At 43.0% G+C, this 19,458-nt stretch overlaps 1 protein-coding gene across 8 annotated transcripts in view; it reads left to right on the forward strand.

The window, feature by feature from the left end:
* The window catches only part of fbrsl1 (fibrosin-like 1), a 270,174-nt gene that overhangs the window by 228,583 nt on the left and 22,133 nt on the right, over window positions 1-19,458 (forward strand). For all 8 annotated transcript variants that reach the window (XM_030737150.1, XM_030737147.1, XM_030737151.1 and 5 more), the window contains one exon: window positions 2,459-2,507. In XM_030737150.1, coding sequence (XP_030593010.1) covers window positions 2,459-2,507 — 49 coding nt within the window. The remainder of the gene's footprint in view (window positions 1-2,458; window positions 2,508-19,458) is intronic.

The raw sequence follows: 19,458 nt of genomic DNA on the forward strand, positions 1-19,458 counted from the left end.
AATGTCAACGTGACCAACGAAACCCAGAAAGTTCTACAAAAACAACAGCTAGCAACATCAGGGCTCCGCTTTGACATGCCTTTTTAAGAAGTGCTTTTGCAAGCCGGCCTTGTAATTGTGGATTATACAACGGACTCATGCAGACTTGGCAGGTGCAAAACACAGCATTAAAGTCTAAATATTGGTTGTTGATGTTACTTGGAATACATTTGGACTATAAAACAGCTCACTGCACACTGAAAACTGCCAGAATAGGAATAAGGGGATCTTGGCACATGATAAACAGCATTTTCTGTTCTCTTTCTCATGAACGTGTTATGTCTGTCTTGCTGTCTGGATAACCGCTCTGGTCATAACAATTGCTTCAACTGTTACACTGAGTTATGGCATTACCTACCCTGTCTTTTCTGGTTTTGTGACCCTGTGCCACACTAAGCGAGTCCCCGAGCCAACTCCCGTGTCCATTTGACAAGCTTCATTTCATTCCGAGCCCATATTTTTCTTCCAGGGCCTCCAGGGCAGTGATTCAAGGCTGAGGTTATGCTGTTGCAGTGCTGAGGCTTGGTACTGGAGCGTTTAATGTCGTCCAAAGCTAACAAAGAGCCTGTGTTGTAGGCTGGCGCCCTGGTTCTGGGAGACTGAAGGAGGGCAATGCACAACACTCTGTCTTTCCTCTGTAGTCTTTCACCTTGTCTACTGTAAGACGAAACAGGAAATATTTCAGTTCAGCTGAGTGTTCACACTCCTTTGAATGTTCCGCCTACTGAGACTGAAGAGCTGTTATTGACCTTTTCTCACAACGTCTGCTTGAGGTTATTGAACTACCTAAAACACACTACTTGGCTTTCTATAAATACTGCAGTTAATTAATATTATAACTGAGGCAGCTGCAGTTGCTCTGTCACTGTTTAATTGTTGCGGAAATGTTGAAGAATCTAATAAAATCGAGCATAATGTGTCCTTGATTGAAGCCTAATAATGTTGCTATAACATCAGTGGCATAAAGCAGATCTTGTGTTGATTAACAGTTTTAAATGTGTTTGGCAGATGCAGTGATTCAGGGCCACTTCGTGGGTCTCCCCTTTAGGTTTAATACCTGCATTTTGTAGATAACGGAATAGCAGAGACATCGAGCGCAGGCATACAAACATTGTTCTGAACAGTAACACAGTGGCAGCGGAGGAGAAATTGGGAGATCTTGGAAAGAAGAGGATGTCCTCAAAACACTTGTGAAGTACTAACAGGGATGCCAAGGACAGCCATCTGTGTTTACAAAATCATTTGCTTTCTCTTTCTGTCTCTGTCTCTCTTGTACTCACTCTGATTCACTGTTCATTCTTTACATATGCTCCCTTTGTGCCGCATAAAATACAAGCATGGCAGTTAAGGACACTCGGGCCCTTTGGGTGGAACATATGTTCAGCTTTTGCAGCTTTTTTACTAGTCGGCAGATCCCAGATGAGAGGAGCAAAAGCAAAGGGAAATAGTGGCTTTAAACAAAGCCCCTATATGGGCTGCTGTTTCAGGCTGAGGGTTTTCATGGTTAATATTATCTTCCAAGCACACAGACAGTGTTTCTGAACAATGCCAGGGTTTGTGTGGCTTCACTGCTTTTTTTTTTTTTTTTTTTTTTTGATTTGCTGTGTGGTCAGCGAGTGTGTTTCCTGTGAAAATGTATGGTGTTGTTTTTAATTTAGGTGATGCTTGCAAGAATCTACATATCCATGTAAATTCAAGAGCAAAATATCGCGCAGGGTTTCATGTACAACTGTACACGATCCCTTAACTCTCCGATGGCTTTCTTCTTCATGTGTTTGACTCAGCACCATTTCATTATGGTCCACCAGGTTTCCACTCCTCGCTGTCAGTCACCATCTCTGTAAATGACAGCTCATCAGCTTACTTCCAATATGGGCTGATATTGTCTTTTGATATTAAATTAGTTAAGACATATCTTCTAGAATGAAATCATTTTTGTGTTCACATGAGATGCAACTTCCTTGAAAAATAATACAGAAAAAAATGTAATTTCTGAGGGATAGAGAGAGGGTGCAGGAGCCTTTGTGTTGGTAACACTGCATAGCCATCTTCTGACTTCCTCTGTCTTTGACAGCATTTCTTTTAAGGGATTTCAGGTGGCACAACAGTGCCACCTAATGTTTCCTTGTCGGGAAAAAACAGACAGGGACCACTTGGTACAGAGAGAGTTCTTTTCACTGGCTGATTGAAGACTGTTGATTGACTGTATAATGCTGTGTGTGGGAGTTGAACTTTACTTCCAAGCACTTATGACCACATTTGTGGCTGAACGAGCTTTTACTGATCAAAACGGTGTCTGTGCTTGCTTAACTTTTATTAACTATCCAAAATTATACGAGTCTGCTTTTTTTTGACAGTGCTGTAGGTTGTCACTAAATCCACTAAAGGTCTGCTGTCCTCTTTTTTTTTTTTTCTCCAGGTGTCTGATGTAGGATCGGAGAAGCTCTTTTCCCCTACCACACCCAAAGGTAAGCTTGTTCTGTTTTTCCTCTTTCACCCCAGTCTTTCCTCCTCATTCATACACATCAACAACTGGGTTTGCAAATGAGTCCAGTTCTAATCCTGCAGCTCTCATTCAGATTTAAATGTCAGCAGACATAAACAAGGTCTGGTGACTACATATGCATACATTTTTGCCGGGGAGCAGAGTGGCGTTTCTTGGACGACCTAGCCAAAGGCTTAGCCTTCCTACATATTGGTTCATTAGAGGGGATTTAGAGCCTCTCTGCCACATGCTCCCACAAATGGGAACTTCCCCTCAGGCAATACAAGCTCTCTGACAGCAGGGCTGGACCATAATGGATGCCAAAGGAAAAAGGGAGAAAGAGCTTTGTCAGCCCCCCAGACAGCACAAATTCATTGTGTGTGCATCCACACGCATATATATGGACTACAAGTCCTTTGCTTTTGCACAGTATGAGCATGCATGATTTGATGCAATTTTTGCATTTGTGTGATTTTGTTCATCTAGTGATACACTGCGTATATTTGGCGTGTCTTACCAAAACCATGCAAGCATAGAAGCACCTCTATATTTATTTACACATGGAATGATGCTCGCGTGTGAGCACACCTAAAATAAAAAACAAAAATGAAGCCGTGAGATGAAGGATAGCTTTCCGCCCCAAAATAAACAAACGGATGGCGTTATTAAATGATGAGGCTGCAGATACTGTAATGTGTGTTGGTGAAAAAGAAGCAACCTGTGGCTAGCGCGGGCTCCGAAGTAGCTTGTTAGCGCACAAATTTGTCCGACACAGAAGTGCAGGCTTCCCAAGTGACGCCTCTGTTGTGCAGTGTATATATCCTCCATATATACCGTGCTGATTTTCAGTCTCCACTAATCATACTGAAGAAATTTCCATGAGTGTCTGTGTACAATTTTGTCAGTCTATCTCAACACAAGAAAAAAGGAAAGGCACAGCTTTGCGATCCACTAAACTGACAAAAAATAAAAAACAAGACAGTAGTAGGCTCGGCCAAGACCCAGCTTCAAATGACCCAGCCCTACTTGGCACGTCAGACCAGGGAGAAACCTGTCAAGATGTGAATGCAGGGGGCAGGGAAGAGAGGAGCGGCGTGATCAATCAACTATACATCATATCCACTGATGTTGTGCTGCTAATGGTGAGAAGCCAGTTCTGCTTTGCCATCTTTTAAGTCTACATTGCGACGGGAAGTTGCGGTAGCCCTTCACACAGCCACCAGTGTCCATGCTCCAAATTTGGTGCCAGAAATTCTGTGGTGTTGTGCTGATGCCAACTTTTTTGCACCAGCACCAGTTTTTTTTTTTTCTTGAGTGGAAATGTGTAGAAGCAGTTGTAAATTAGGCACCAGCACCATCCTGGTAGAAAAGAGGCGCTATTGACAGACAGTAGCATGCAGACCATGTTCCCCCAGGGCAAGAACCAGGAAGGAGTCCCATTAACACGGGCTGAGAGGGTGGGAAGGTGGATCGCAAAAACAGTATAAACTATAAGGTGGGTTTTGGAGGGGGGGGGCAAGTCTGCAGACAACAACAAGATTAGTGTACCACAATGTGACCGTTACAGAAGTCAAAAAGGGTGCATAGATATGTTTCACTTTGCTTAAATTTTGATCCGTCCAGCATTTGTTGAAAATGTGCTGAAAGGTAATTTACAGGAAATAATGTATTAAAACAAAAGCGATCTCACCCTCAACCGCATATAAAAGTGTTGCTTGGTTTAGCCCAGTAGCTTTGACTGCTGAGTGGGAAAGCATGGCTGACAGCGGGGAGAGAAACCAGGCTTGCAGACTGTGTGATGTAGATGACCTGTGACCAGCACTGGCCTTAAGAAACCAGCATTCACAATGACAATGACTTCCAGACTTGCATGGTTAAGAAAACAACTAGACCACATCAAACTCCCAACTATTCGCCACCGGGCTGCCGAAATACTGCTGTTGTCAGCTGTCAGGATGTTGACTTACTTTCCCTGCATGCTTAATGCAGAACATGGCTGCATATAAGCAGCCTCTGCCCTATAGAACTGCAGGGGCGCGTACACAGACATTGTCTTTTAGACACATTCAGATGCTTCTTCCATTTTAGCCGCTATAGAAAGACCTCTGTGGATCTGGCTAATGTGCACATAGGACTGAGGATTAGGTCCACGGAATTACATCCTGGCAATCCAATCAAAGTCTCCTGACGCTATACTGGTGGCGCTGTCACTTGGTGTTGGCTCTCACTGCGGTATTGTATCACTTCCTGTTCCTGTTTCGGAGCACAGTGTTTTGCTGTCTGTTAGCTGTTATATCTGTATAACTAGATTTATCTGGATAATAACATATTTTAGTGTAATCTTCACCTACTTTAAATAGCATACTCTTTGCTGAATCACCTGTATTCACATTACTCACTTTATTTGTTTTTAGAAATTCGCTAGCTTAGCTTAGCTAGTAGCTTAGCCCTTAGCCGACTCACTACCAGCATGGCTTCTTCTCCTGTCTCTCCTGCACTTTCCTGCTCTGGGTGTCACATGTTTAGTTACTCCTCGGCCTCCTTTAGCAGTAACGGTACTTGTAATAAATGTAGTCTGTTTGTAGCTCTGGGGGCCAGGCTTTCTGAACTGGAGACTCGGCTCCGCACCCTGGAAAATCCTACATCTAGCCAGGCCCCTGTAGCGGGTGCGGACCATGGTAGCTTAGCCGCCGTTAGCTCCCCCCCAGCAGATCCCGAGCAGCAGGGAAAACAGGCCAGCTGGGTGACGGTGAGGAGGAAGCGTAGTCCTAAGCAGAAGCCCCGGGTACACCACCAACCTATTCACGTCTCTAACCGTTTTTCTCCACTCGGCGACACACCCGCCGAGGAACAAACTCTGGTTATTGGTGACTCTGTTTTGAGAAACGTGAAGCTAGAGACACCGGCGACCATAGTCAAATGTCTTCCAGGGGCCAGAGCAGGCGACATTCATGGAAATTTGAAACTGCTGGCTAAGGCTAATCGTAGATTTGGTAAGATCGTTATTCACGTCGGCAGTAATGACACCCGGTTACGCCAATCGGAGGTCACTAAAATTAATATTGACTCGGTGTGTAACTTTGCAAGAACGATGTCGGACTCTGTAGTTTTCTCTGGGCCCCTCCCCAATCAGACCAGGAGCGACATGTTTAGCCGCATGTTCTCCTTGAATCGCTGGCTGTCTGAGTGGTGTCCAAAAAACGACGTGGGCTTCATAGATAATTGGCAAAGTTTCTGGGGAAAACCTGGTCTTGTTAGGAGAGACGGCATCCATCCCACTTTGGATGGAGCAGCTCTCATTTCTAGAAATCTGGCCAAATTTATTAACCCTCCTAAAAACTGACTACCCAGGGTTGAGACCAGGAAGCAGAGTTGCAGTCTTACACGCCTCTCTGCAGCTTCTCTCCTCCTGCCATCCCCCCAAAACCCCATCCCCATAGAGTCGGTGCCTGCTCCCAGACCACCAAAAACCAAAGCTAAAATCAGCAAAAAACTATTTAAGCATAAAAATTCAAAAACAATAAATAATACAGCTTCATCAACTGCACCAAAGAATAAAACAATTAAATGTGGATTGTTAAACATTAGGTCTCTCTCTTCCAAGTCCCTATTAGTAAATGATTTAATAATTGATCAACGTATTGATTTATTCTGCCTTACAGAAACCTGGTTACAGCAGGATGAATATGTTAGTTTAAATGAATCAACACCCCCGAGTCACAGTAACTGTCAGAATGCTCGAAGTACAGGTCGAGGAGGAGGATTAGCTGCAATCTTCAATTCCAGCTTATTAATTAATCAGAGACCCAGACAAAGTTTTCATTCTTTTGAAAGCCTGACTCTTAGTCTTGTCCATCCTAATTGGGAAAATCAAAAACATGTTTTATTTGTTATTATCTATCGTCCACCTGGTCCTTACTCAGAGTTTCTGTCTGATTTCTCAGACTTTTTATCTGATTTAGTGCTCAGTTCAGATAAAATAATTATAGTGGGTGATTTCAACATCCATGTAGATGCTGAGAATGACAGCCTCAACACTGCATTTAATCTATTGTTAGATTCAATTGGCTTCTCTCAAAATGTAAAGGAGCCCACCCACCACTTTAATCATACTCTGGATCTTGTCCTAACATATGGCATAGAAACTGAAGACTTAACAGTATTCCCTGAAAGCCCCCTCCTGTCTGATCATTTCTTAGTAACATTTACATTTACTTTAATGGATTACACAGCAGTGGGGAATAGGTTTTATTACAGTAGAAGTCTTTCTGAAAGTGCTGTAACTAAGTTTAAGGATCTAATTCCTTCATTGTTATGCTCTTCAGTGCCATGTGCCAACACAGTGCAGAGCAGCTACCTAAACTCTGCTCCCAGTGAGGTTGATTATCTCGTCAATAGTTTTACATCCTCACTGCGTATAACTTTGGATACTGTGGCTCCTCTGAAAAGGAAAGCTTCAAATCAGAAGTGCCTGACTCCGTGGTATAATTCACAAACGCACAGCTTAAAGCAGATAACCCGAAAGCTGGAGAGGGAATGGCGTCTCACTAAATTAGAAGATGCTCATTTAGCCTGGAAAAAGAGTTTGTTGCTCTATAAAAAAGCCCTCCGTAAAGCTAGGACATCTTACTATTCATCATTAATTGAAGAAAATAAGAACAACCCCAGGTTTGTTTTCAGCACTGTAGCCAGGCTGACAAAGAGTCAGAGCTCTGTAGAGCCGAGTATTCCTTTCACGTTAACTAGTAGTGACTTCATGGATTTCTTTACAAATAAAATTTTAGACATTCGAGAAAAAATTATTCATAACCATCTCAAAGATTATTCTTCATGTTCGGCTGCTTTCAGCACTGCTGGTATTTGTTTAGACTCTTTTGCTCCAGTTGATCTTTCAGAGTTAACTTCAATAGTTACTTCCTCCAAACCAGCAACATGTTTGTTAGATCCCATTCCTACTAGACTGTTCAAAGAAGTCTTTCCAATTATTGATGCTTCAATCTTAAAAATGATCAATCAGTCTTTATTAGTTGGCTATGTACCACAGACCTTCAAGGTGGCTGTAATTAAACCTCTGCTTAAAAAGCCATCACTTGACCCAGCTGTCTTAGCTAATTATAGGCCAATCTCCAACCTTCCTTTTCTCTCAAAGATTCTTGAAAGAGTAGTTGTAAAACAGCTAACTGATCATCTGCAGAGGAACGGTTTATTTGAAGAGTTTCAGTCAGGTTTCAGAATTCATCACAGTACAGAAACAGCATTAGTGAAGGTTACAAATGATCTTCTTAGAGCCTCTGACAGTGGACTCATCTCTGTTCTTGTCCTGTTGGCCCTCAGTGCAGCTTTTGATACTGTTGACCATAACATTTTATTACAGAGATTAGAGCTTGCTATAGGTATTAAAGGTACTGCACTGCAGTGGTTTGAATCATATTTATCTCATAGACTCCAATTTGTTCATGTAAATGGGGAGTCTTCTTCAGACAGTAAGGTTAATTATGGAGTTCCACAGGGTTCTGTGCTAGGACCAATTTTATTTACATTATACATGCTTCCCTTAGGCAGTATTATTAGAAAGCACTGCATCAATTTTCATTGTTATGCAGATGATACTCAGCTTTACCTATCAATGAAGCCAGATGACACACATCAATTAGTTAAACTGCAGGAATGTCTTAAAGATATTAAGGCCTGGATGACCTCTAATTTCCTGCTTCTAAATTCAGATAAAACTGAAATTCTTGTTCTCGGCCCCACAAATCTTAGAAACACGGTGTCTAACCAGATACTTACTCTGGATGGCATTACTTTGGCCTCCAGTAACACTGTGAGAAATCTTGGAGTCATTTTTGACCAGGATATGTCCTTCAATGCACATATTAAACAAATATGTAGGACCGCTTTTTTGCATTTGCGCAATATTTCTAAAATTAGAAACATCCTTTCTCAGAGTGATGCTGAAAAGCTAATTCATGCATTTATTACTTCTAGGCTGGATTATTGTAATTCATTATTATCAGGCTGTCCTAAAAGCTTTCTGAAAAGCCTTCAGCTGATCCAAAATGCTGCAGCTAGAGTACTGACAGGGACTAGAAAGAGAGAGCATATTTCTCCCATATTGGCTTCTCTTCATTGGCTCCCTGTTAAATCTAGAATAGAATTTAAAATTCTTCTCCTCACATACAAGGTCTTGAATAATCAGGCACCATCTTATCTCAAAGACCTCATAGTACCATATCACCCCAACAGAGCACTTCGCTCTCAGACTGCTGGCTTACTTGTGGTTCCTAGGATACTTAAGAGTAGAATGGGAGGCAGAGCTTTCAGCTTTCAGGCCCCTCTTCTGTGGAACCAGCTTCCAGCTTGGATTCGGGAGACAGACACCCTCTCTATTTTTAAGATTAGGCTTAAAACTTTCCTTTATGATAAAGCTTATAGTTAGGGCTGGATCAGGTGACCCTGAACCATCCCTTAGTTATGCTGCTATAGGCCTAGTCTGCTGGGGGGGTTCACATAATGCACTGTTTCTCATTCACCTTATTTACTTTGTTTATACTCCACTCTGCATTTAATCATTAATTGATATTAATCTCTGGCTCTCTTCCACAGTTCTCTTCCCTCAGCCCAACCGGTCGCGGCAGATGACTGCCCCTCCCTGAGCCTGGTTCTGCTGGAGGTTTCTTCCTGTTAAAAGGGAGTTTTTCCTTTCCACTGTCGCCAAGTGCTTGCTCATAGGGGGTCGTTTTGACTGTTGGGTTTTCTCTGTATTATTGTAGGGTCTTTACCCACAATACAAAGCGCCTTGAGGCGACAGTTTGTTGTGATTTGGCGCTATATAAATAAAATTGAATTGAAAATTGAATTGATTATCACACAGATCAACCAGATTCTGTTTGGGTGATGTAAACGAAGGACACCAGATTAGAATTAGAGGTTAGAAAGGGTGAGACAGCAAAGAAATTCAGCAATTTGATGAAGTGATTTGGGGATGACGAGGAAGAAGTTATCACGCTAAAATTGCAGAGCTGCCAGCCGGCCCTCATCTCCAATTCCAGTGTTGTTGTTTGGCTGTAATGGATTCTAGGACAGTGTTTGTTTCAGGCCTAAGCTGGTTTTTCTCTGTATGTATAATGTGTGTGTGTAATACAAAGCAGCCCACAGGCTGTTTTCCTCTGGTTTAGAATGTAGAGTATGTGTCCCATTACCGGTCTCACTCACGATCCTATGGGACTGATCACCAGGCCTGTCGAGCTGTTGGCTGGAAGACTCGCAGACAGATTTCTGTGTGCACACAGCCCCACACGCGCACACATAAATATGTAATGCTGTGATGATGTTTGGCTTGCACAAATTACTAGATAATGAGCATTTCTTTTACTTTCACCTCTTCCTGGCATTTCAATGTCACGCTTCTTTCTGAACTTTATTTTGCGATTACGTGTACAAACAGTTTAGGTTAACTCCAAATTGTACACGGGCCCAGAGTCTGTCATGTTAATGAAACGGTTCAGGGTTAATAGAGGAGAGGAAAGACCAACATTGTAATCACTGATGGCAGAGCACTGTAATTATGCACACAGAACAGGGTTTTGGGCAAAACCCAGACACCCTTGCCGTCTTTCTCTCATATTTACTTTTCCTCATCCCTGCATCGCTAGTATGTTGACAACCTGTTATAGATGTAAGCTGACACTACTGATAGTAGCACAAGCGAATAGTATCTGTAATAACAGAGTGCGCACACTGCAGTTCTCTTTGGGTGTTGTTACCCAAGAGCTAGCAAAGTTGCACGAATGTCTGTCTGTGTTGGTGGTTATGATGTAGGAAGGTACAGCAGAGGTCAAGCATTATCTAACAGTTATTGGTTTTTGTTTATTTGCCGTCTTAAACCTCCTGCAAATTATTGATTTCCTGGAGGATGGCATGTTTAAGTAAAAGAACCGTGAAGACTTGTTCTCCACTCAGGGCTACTCGTATTGAATCGCAGGTCATAGTTTACCGTTGTCGCTTGCTCGAAGGCAAATGAGAAGCTAAATGTAGCTACTGAGCATCCACAGGGCACCTCCACAGAGCACAGATAAACACTTCACTGGTAGACCTTCTTATGACATTTCACAATGCTGGGCCTATGGATGTACCAGGGAGTTATCGCCTAGCTGTCAGCAGCTCGAAATATCTGAGAGGAACACTTAGGAATCTGCACTGACTGTGCTGAATGTAGCATCTGTGGGTTTTAGAGCAATAAGTATAGTCTATGCACCTTCATTTACTGCCCCCCTAGTTTTCTGTGATGCCTCGTTGTCTTAGTTAGTTGCTACCCGCCGCTGAGCGATGGTAAACGCATGCCGTGCACCATCCGAGAGAGAAACCTGGGGCATCTTGGGATAGCGAGAGAAAGATTGGTAGAAAACCCATTTCTGAAGTGGATTTGTGCCCTTGTAATCCTGATTAATTTTGACCCGTTGTGCTCATTTTAAACAGAGCATTACAGTAAGCGTGAACACAGCAAGCTCTGGGGCGAAACCAGGAGCTTAGCGGCTTTGGGAGGCTTAGCTGCAGATGGCATTTTAAGCCGGACTTAATAAATTGTTTCCATTAAACTTACCGGCCCACACATACTGGATTAGACCAGTGGAACAAAGGAAGAAGAGAGCGTGTAGAGGAAGAGGGGAAAAAACACACACACACACACAACTGCCATGATGCACATCTCTGCTAACATCTCTCTGAGGCAACATGAAAGGTGAAGATGAGGTTACTGTAGTGTTCAGGGAGAAAGAAGCTTTTGGACACGAATGCAGAATTAACTCACTTTTGATCTCTCGCTCATCAGGGATGTCGGACCAATTTGGTTAATTGACATAGAAATAAACAAACAAAAAAGATTCATAAACCATTTAGCTTGGCAGTGGATTTAAGGCTTATCCTCTAACTGTTTATATATAAACACATTACCACTGCTGTAGCTTAAGGATTTAGGATGTGCCCCTACCCTTGCTTTTTTTTTTTTTTTTTTTTTTTTCCTTCGGAACATTTTTACTCACACTTCCGTCTGTTTTTGTAGGAAATCAATTCCTTGTGGTAAGACCCTGCCTCTTCCCTTTTCTATCCTCAGTCTGCCTCCTACCTCCTTCCCCCATCGGCTCATGGCTTGCTCCCTAAGCTCTCATTATGTGCTACACAGTCCAGGTCCCTGTGTCGAATCGCTAATCAACCACCCTGTCTGCAGGCCTGCTCTCTCAATAGGTGCTGAGTGGCCTTTGTTCCACCACTGATGTTTGCTGCATGTCAATAAACGAGCTATGGTCTCTTCTACCGCCGCCTCCTCCTCTTACCTTGGCCAGCCAGAGCAATAGGCCTGCTACTACGGTGAAAACTTAGATAAAAATGAAACCCTCCCTCACCTGCTGGATTCTGAATGCTGGGAGAAGGGAGGAAGGATGGTGATTGGAAAAGGAGCAGCAAGGTCAGGGGCAGCGGATTGAGGGCAGCTCAGGCATAGTGAAGTAGATGAGAGAGCATGTTTGTGTTCGGCTGAGCAGCTCTCCTCTGGCCAGGTCAGTGTAATGTATCACTAACCTCGGTGGCCAGCCCGACTGTTTGCAGGCTCTCACCCATTAAATAATAAATGGAGGTTGACCTTCTGACCAGCTAATCAGTTTTTCGCCCCCGTTGAATCAGGATAGAGTGGAGTTAGATAGAGAGTGTGGCTGACTGGCTAACAGGCAGGCTAGATGACTGCAGGGCAAACATGACGCCGGAAAAACACGAGGGCTGCAAAAGCTCCAGCCAGATCAGCAAGCTCTGGAATTGAAAAGCAGCCATCACCGCTGTGGAATCTAAGCCTGGCGAAGCTCATGTCAAGTATCTACCACGATCTGTTGACTTATTCCAGCCAGGAAATGCTTTCTTTATCAGAAAGACCAATATTCCAGTTATTGAAATAACTGCTTTTTAATGCTCTAATGTTTTTATAATATACTTTAAAAAGGAAATCAAAGTTGGTAGTTTTGGATGCGTGAAATAAACTGTCCCTTTTGCCTCTAACACTTCATCACTTGTTGAGCTTGAAGAGCAGCTTACATGTTTCCTGATCTGTTTTAAATATTAAAAAGGTATAAACTCAGAGCAGACTACAGAAAGCCGAGAGATGAGCTTACACTCTTAGTTCAGGGAGGCAAAACCAAAACATGACTTGTTTCTTTATCAGTCTTTGGGTTATTTCTGTAAACAGCCACAGGACAGCTTATGAGTGATTTGTTTTTGGAGAAAGGGGCTGATATTAATGCTCCCTTTATTGATAGTGTTAATGCTGTTTGTGCAGCCAACCTTGTCGGAAAGATGAAAATAAATAGGGGGAGCTCAGCGGAGATAAGACACGTGTTTAATTATTAATTGAGCCATTACTGACAGAGATTGCCTTTTTTGATTTAAAGCAGGAAGGCCTGCTTCAGGGACAGAAAAAGCAATTACAGAATTCCCAGTTTGCACCACTGCTGCCCATCGTTCAACGGACGCTGCAAGAGAGAAGTGGAAAGAGACAAAACGCTCCAACACACACACACACACACACACGCACGTTCGCATACATCCTGTCACACTGCTGTGTTCCATAAATTATTTTAATTCTTCTTCAATATTTATAGCTTTTTAAATTATGATTACACAGTCATGTACTATTCATGTAGAGTGGCAGACAGCCAAAGAGGCCAGTCCACATTACCCACAATCCCTCTATGGTCTGGCACCTTGAAAAGCTGACTGGAAGGAATTGTTTGGTTTTGTATCAGGAAGTGAATTCAAACTGCATCGCCTTTTACGAGCTGCCTGTTTTCAAAGACCTTCTTGATTTTCTATGCATGGCAATTAGCCGGCTTGTAAAGTCATTTCTGGTATGTCATGCAAACCCCCTGTGCACTCTGTGGCCTCTATTATGTCCATTAGAAAAGTGTCTGCTCTGCGCAAAGAGCCTAGTGGGCATGAAATATTAACTCGGCCTCCCTTTAGAGCGTTTGGTAACTGCTGGTTAAGTTTCATTCTGGAAACAGAATCTCTGTTTGATAGTCAGTGCACCTCGCTCTCTCTCTCTCTCTCTCGTCTGTGTCAGCCGTGACATGTCAGGATGCTTGACACCTGTCCGTCAGCCCTATCAGTCCCCGTCATCTGTGTCAGCGAGCCCGCCGGTGGTGATCGGCTATTGTGAGAGAAAATGGGAGTCACATTGAATGCTGTAGGACTAGGCTCTGTTGTGTGTGGGCTCTGTGTTCATTGACTGAATATGGATTCAGCTTTGGCTGTAGAGAGGGAGCAATTACAAAATCACTAAAGGCCTTGAGGGAATTTTTAGGATAAGTTGTCATGGACATGACAAGCATTTTAGCTTGCTTGTGTCATCTGCAGGCAGAAGCTGTGCTCCTCAGAACAGGTCAAGTCGGAGTGAAAACAGGGAAAGATTTCACTACTTAACATTACAGCCTCAAAATCTCCTGAATACATCTGGGGCTCAATACGAAGAAAGGTTTTTCAGTGTTGTCTCTTCAGATCAGGTTAGCTACTACACCCAGCATTGTGTATACTTGCTAGGAAAAAATATTTTACCACTGTTTTGACAAAAAAAAAAAAAGGTTAATTATTATATTTGGGAAAAGGTAACATTCAAACATTGGAGAAAACTATTCAACTAACAGCTATTTTAAGCAGCAAACTGGCATGCTGAAGCTAACCGCAGTTGTCATGCTTTGGTCTGATGCGTCCCCTGATGACCAACTAGCACAACTCGGGTTGAGTGTCGTCTTAACAGAAAAGAAGCATTACAATAAGTGGATGTAGGCTCAGAGGAAGAGAAGAATGTAAAGAGGATAACTCCACAGAGCAGCAGCTCTCATCACATCTTTTATCTAATCTTAATCCTCCTCCTCCTCTTATAAAAAAAAAAAACAACAGCCAACTGCATTGTGGAAGGCATTTTCATTGTTTACTTATGAGAATACATGACCGGCGTCTTATCACAGCTGTCAGGCCTGAAATGTAAAGTGTGTCGCCTGTGATCACTTGCAGGTTTTCTTGTTTTTAATCCTCCAGCTCCAGTCATTCTGCTAGCGCAAGCGGGGTCCCCCACCCCACCCCGCATTTGTTTGAAGATCCCTGTTCTTCGCTATGTGCATTTTAAGCTCATCTGTGTTGAGAGGTTCGGCGCCAATGTTGTTTGCAGATGAGGCTGTAACACTCATTGACAAAGCCAGATGGTAGGCGATTGTGGCCAAACACGACACTTGGATAATGTACAATCGCTGGCAGGGGGACAGTCAGCAGCCTAGATGGATATTACAAACATGCTTGTAATGCATTGGGATCAGTTCGCACAGCCTTATAAAGATGGAAAAACCATCAGCAAGAACAAAACGGATGTAAAATGCTCCAGATTCCGTGAGAGGCGAAGGACATCCAAGTATCAGAAGAATGTGCCAGAGTATTTAGGGGTGAACCCAGGATAGAAGATCCCAAATCAAACAAAAGTATCAGCCTGGTGTATAAAGTATTTCCCAAGTATAGCCAGATGGGTGGTCCTCCTCTAGTGTTTGTTCAGTATTCATAGCCCCTTACCTGTTCACTGGTAGCATATTAGTACCCATATTTCTGTCAGTGGCTTATCAGAGCCACTGTGTCTACAAGTAAAACCACAGGCTCGGGCTAGCTTGAGTTGAGGGCTGGGTTTGGAGAGGCTTGAGCTAGAGCCTAGCTATTAGCCTGGGATTCAACACACGGTGAAAGATGTAACCCGACACGCACTCCTGAGAAAGGGCTTGTGTTTGCCTGTGCATTTCACCGAGCGAGAGCAGCATTAATCGTCCCAGTGTTTGTTAACAGACAGGGAGTAATTCACTGAGACAGAGGACCCTGCATTTTGGCCGGTTCAGAGGAGGTTAAGAAAAAAACAGAACGTGAACAGTGTGGCCTCCTCCAATATTCAAGCGGTCATCTGTCTGGCTGTTGTTTTTGGCTACTGGTGAATTCCCTGCACTGCGCCCTGGTGGTGGGGCCCCTAATGACCTCTGACTGACTCTAATACCCCATTCAGCTGAGCATGGGCTCCAGCCTTTTTGGCTGTTGGGTTAGTGCTGCTGTGTTGAAGGGTGAGCAGCAGGACTGGGATTTCACTGCTGTTTGCTTTGGGAAAGAGCAAGAGAGACTGTTCCAATGTCACACAGCCCACGGAGAAATGTGTACAGAGGACTACCGGCAGCATTGACCGGGTTAGGCTGATATATAGTATAGTCTAGCTGATATTTTCCCTTCGTTAAGATCAGATTTCCCTCCTTTGTATAAAGCTGGTTCCCTGCTTTAACATGTACTGTAATACTGCATCAGTAACAAGAATCAGGTGATTAAATCATGTAGCAGTACAGTACAATTAATATTATCAATATTTTCTTAAATGTTTTTCTTTTAATGTTTTTCTTTTTCTTTTTGTGTCATATATATTCATTTGTGTCATACATACATTTTCAACGATGAGCTGTCACAATAAACATAGCCAAAGTTTCAAATAATGAAGTCGGCTGAGAACTCTGGTTTCGGACTTCTCTGAATGCATCATTTAAGGCCACTTTCAGACCATGTGCGCACAGAAGTCCTGCCCACCTTCTGATTGCAAGGGATAGCCAATCAGAACAAAAGCTGGCTTAAAGGGAGGGTGATACTAGAAATGAAAATGATTATAAATACCTCCTAGTGGCCATTTCAAAATATATATATACTTGTAAAGTTTTTGATTATGTTGACTATGTTATTAGTAAATAAATAGAATATTAAACATAATCGGGAATATAACCTATTTAAAGCTGAGCCCCTGATATTTACTTTCAGGAAGCCGCATCTGCTAAAACCTAACTGTGACCAATTGCATCAAAATCACACCTGCCTGTGTTTTTGGAAAAGATCAATATATGGTTATCTCTATCACTAATGATACAGGTATTGACTCATCAACTGTTCAGGCAAGTGCCTTGGGCTCCTTGTCAGCTGTGGCACACTGTATTAGTGTGTTGGGTTGGTGCAGCGCTGGCCTAATCCTGGTAGCAGGTGCCACGAGAGCCGAGGCAGAGCGGTCATGTTTTTCAGGGAGGATGAGCCATCTGGGTCTTGATACTTTATGGTGCTTAAAACACACTCTCAAGTGTGACGCTCCCAGCACTTACCTTTTAGCTGCACACAATAATCTAAGCACTGGCTGCTAAAGGGAGCGAGGAGGCTTTCAGGAGAATTTACAGGGTTTGATGTGGTGTGGCGCCTCTACTTCGACATGGATTCATGAAACAGTCAGACACACTCGGTGGTTTGATTTTGATTCCTCTAAATCCTTCGGTGTTGTTTTTGTCATATGCAGTCTGAAATATGTCGACCAGAAAGAAAGTGTGTTTGGTTTGTTTTGTTTTCTGTTGTTTTTTTGTTTTGTTGTGTTTTTTTTTTTTTTTTTGGTTTTGTGCCAGCAAGCCATGCTCAACACTTTTCTGGGGCCCTGTGTTGTTTTTTTCTTTTCTCTTTTTTTTTTTTCTTTCTTCCCCTGGTGTAGTCTGTTTCATCTTGCAAGTGATTTGGCTCATTTCAGAGTCCAATTTCGCTCCTGTTTTACCGTGCACCACCCTCTCCTCACAGACATACTCACACATTTCCCCAATCAGACACGCTGCCTTCACACTCCAAACAAATCAATTCTTCACTTTCCACACTTGGAACACCAGAGGGAAAAGCTGCCGCTCATAGCAGCCCAGGAAACAAGCAGACTGTTGTTCCTTGCCCGCTAGGGCTAAAGGAGGCTAGATTTTCCTACCTCTGTGTGTGTGTGTGTGTGTGTGTGTGTGTGTGTGTGTGTGTGTGTGTGTGTGTGTGTGTGCGTGTGCGTGTGAGTTGGCGCCTGTTTGCGTGTGTAGCTTGGGTTTGTCAGAGATAGGAACAGATGATAGTGGGTTTAGGTTAGCAGCAGCCACAAAGGTCAGTATCCAGGCCTTGTCTCCATTAGTTTACTTGACACGATTCTGTACCCTCTGCTCCCTCTTCCCTCCCCTCTGCCTTATTAACTAACCTCTCACCCCCCCCAGCCCCCCCAACCCCCATCTGGGTCATTTTATCCCTCTTCCTTGGCCTCTAATCAAGAATGATGAATGAGGTGCAAGGAAGGACAGCGAATGTTTGTGAACCTAATACACCCTCCAATTGTCACTCTTGTTGTAGTGGTGGTTGGGAGAAGGAGGTTAGCGCTTTTCAAAAGGCTTTTGTGTGTGTTTGTCTAACTAAGCTGTGAATGAGAGCTATTTCAAACATCTCTACTCCAGTCCTCTAAGTGTGTCATCAGCCTTGACATGTAATTTATCCACACTCACCCCCACCCACCCAAAAAAAGAAAGCTCAAGACTTTTTTTTTCTAAAGTCTTGGCTTTCAGATATTACAAGCTCTGACTGTTGCAGAAAAAAAAAGGCTTGTAGCTCATAAGAGCACAGCTCTTTTGGCATGTAGTCATTAGCAGGGGAAAATGGCAGCTCTAGTGTAGTCTTCAACAGCTGCTGCGTCTCCATCTGTAAGCCTAAATACCCAGCAGCACTGCATGAGCCACTCAGCAGCAGGATCCTCCTATAGAAGTGGCAATGACATTACATCAGTGGCTCTATACTGGACAGCGGGCTTCCCTGCGGGTCTGCTGATATGTGAAACTTAAGGCCAACAAATTTAATGCACACTATCTTTAGACAGATAGTCCACTAGGATCTTAAGACCAGATTGTATTCTCCCTCCCAGTGAGGAAAATTTCATTTTACACTGAAGATCATGTAGTGATACTTTACAATTGGATATAGAGTATATAAGCTGATTTTAGTCACCAAACAGTATTTATGTTAAGCTTGTCTTTTCGGTTAATATCAAATCAAACTGCCAAACAGCTGTGTGCAGCTTCTAATAAACACATTGAGTTTGAAGTTGTGCTGCTTGATGAATAAAATAAACGTTATTTATGGTACTAACAGTGTATGGTTTCATCAGTGCATTTGGAAAATGACCATTTTCTGTACTGAATAAATGCGCATGAAACATGAATTATTGTTGAAATGTTAAACTTGGAGCAGTAGTTCTGCTGCAACTGGTTGCATATGCTGTGGTTGCAATTGCAGCAATGTTTTTGGTTTTAAATTCCTTTGGCATGCTGTAATCTACAATGTAAATGCAACTGCAACATTGATAGGCTCTTGAATGATTCGGGAAGCAGCATGGGGCTTTGATCAGCGTAGTGACCACCAGAAGCCCTGAAATAACAGGATACATCAAAAAGACAAAGAAAAGTGGTGGCTGATGGATGAACTTGCTATCTGGCTGTTGCCAATGAACAGATATTTGTTTTTAGCCGTTCCCGCCAATGGGAAACCGAGACTTCAGAGCATTAGCTGCCTCAGCATTTTTGGTTGTCAAAGGGTATTATTTATCCTTATCAAAAAAAGATGCTGTATTTGCATGAAGTTGGTGAATATCTCAGTTGAAACCACAGCTTGTGCTGCTCAACCCCTTTATCTCCAAAATACACTGGAAATGTGATAGGATGTTTGGCCTACCCCTTTCCTTGCACTAAACTGCAACGGCTGCGTATGTCAAAACAGTGAATGAGGTATGGTGAATGGTTAGGAGCTGTCAGCTTCCAGTTGTTGCTTTGCTTCCAGAGTGGGGAGTGAAAACGAAGATGGAGGAGGAGGTAAAGAAAAACATGCAGGCTCTTTCAGCCTGCTGTCATGCCACTTAAGATTTGTTGAAGGATTTTCACCCAACCATTTCCATCCCATTGAGAAGCAATCAGTACGGCACTGAAAGATAATATTATATCCACTTAGAGGCATGTGGGTTTCATGCACGTTCATACATGAAATGAAGCTGGAAAACAGTGGGTCTGTTTACA

The sequence above is a fragment of the Archocentrus centrarchus genome, chromosome 9, assembly GCF_007364275.1.
Source record: "Archocentrus centrarchus isolate MPI-CPG fArcCen1 chromosome 9, fArcCen1, whole genome shotgun sequence".
Lineage (NCBI taxonomy): Eukaryota > Metazoa > Chordata > Actinopteri > Cichliformes > Cichlidae > Archocentrus > Archocentrus centrarchus.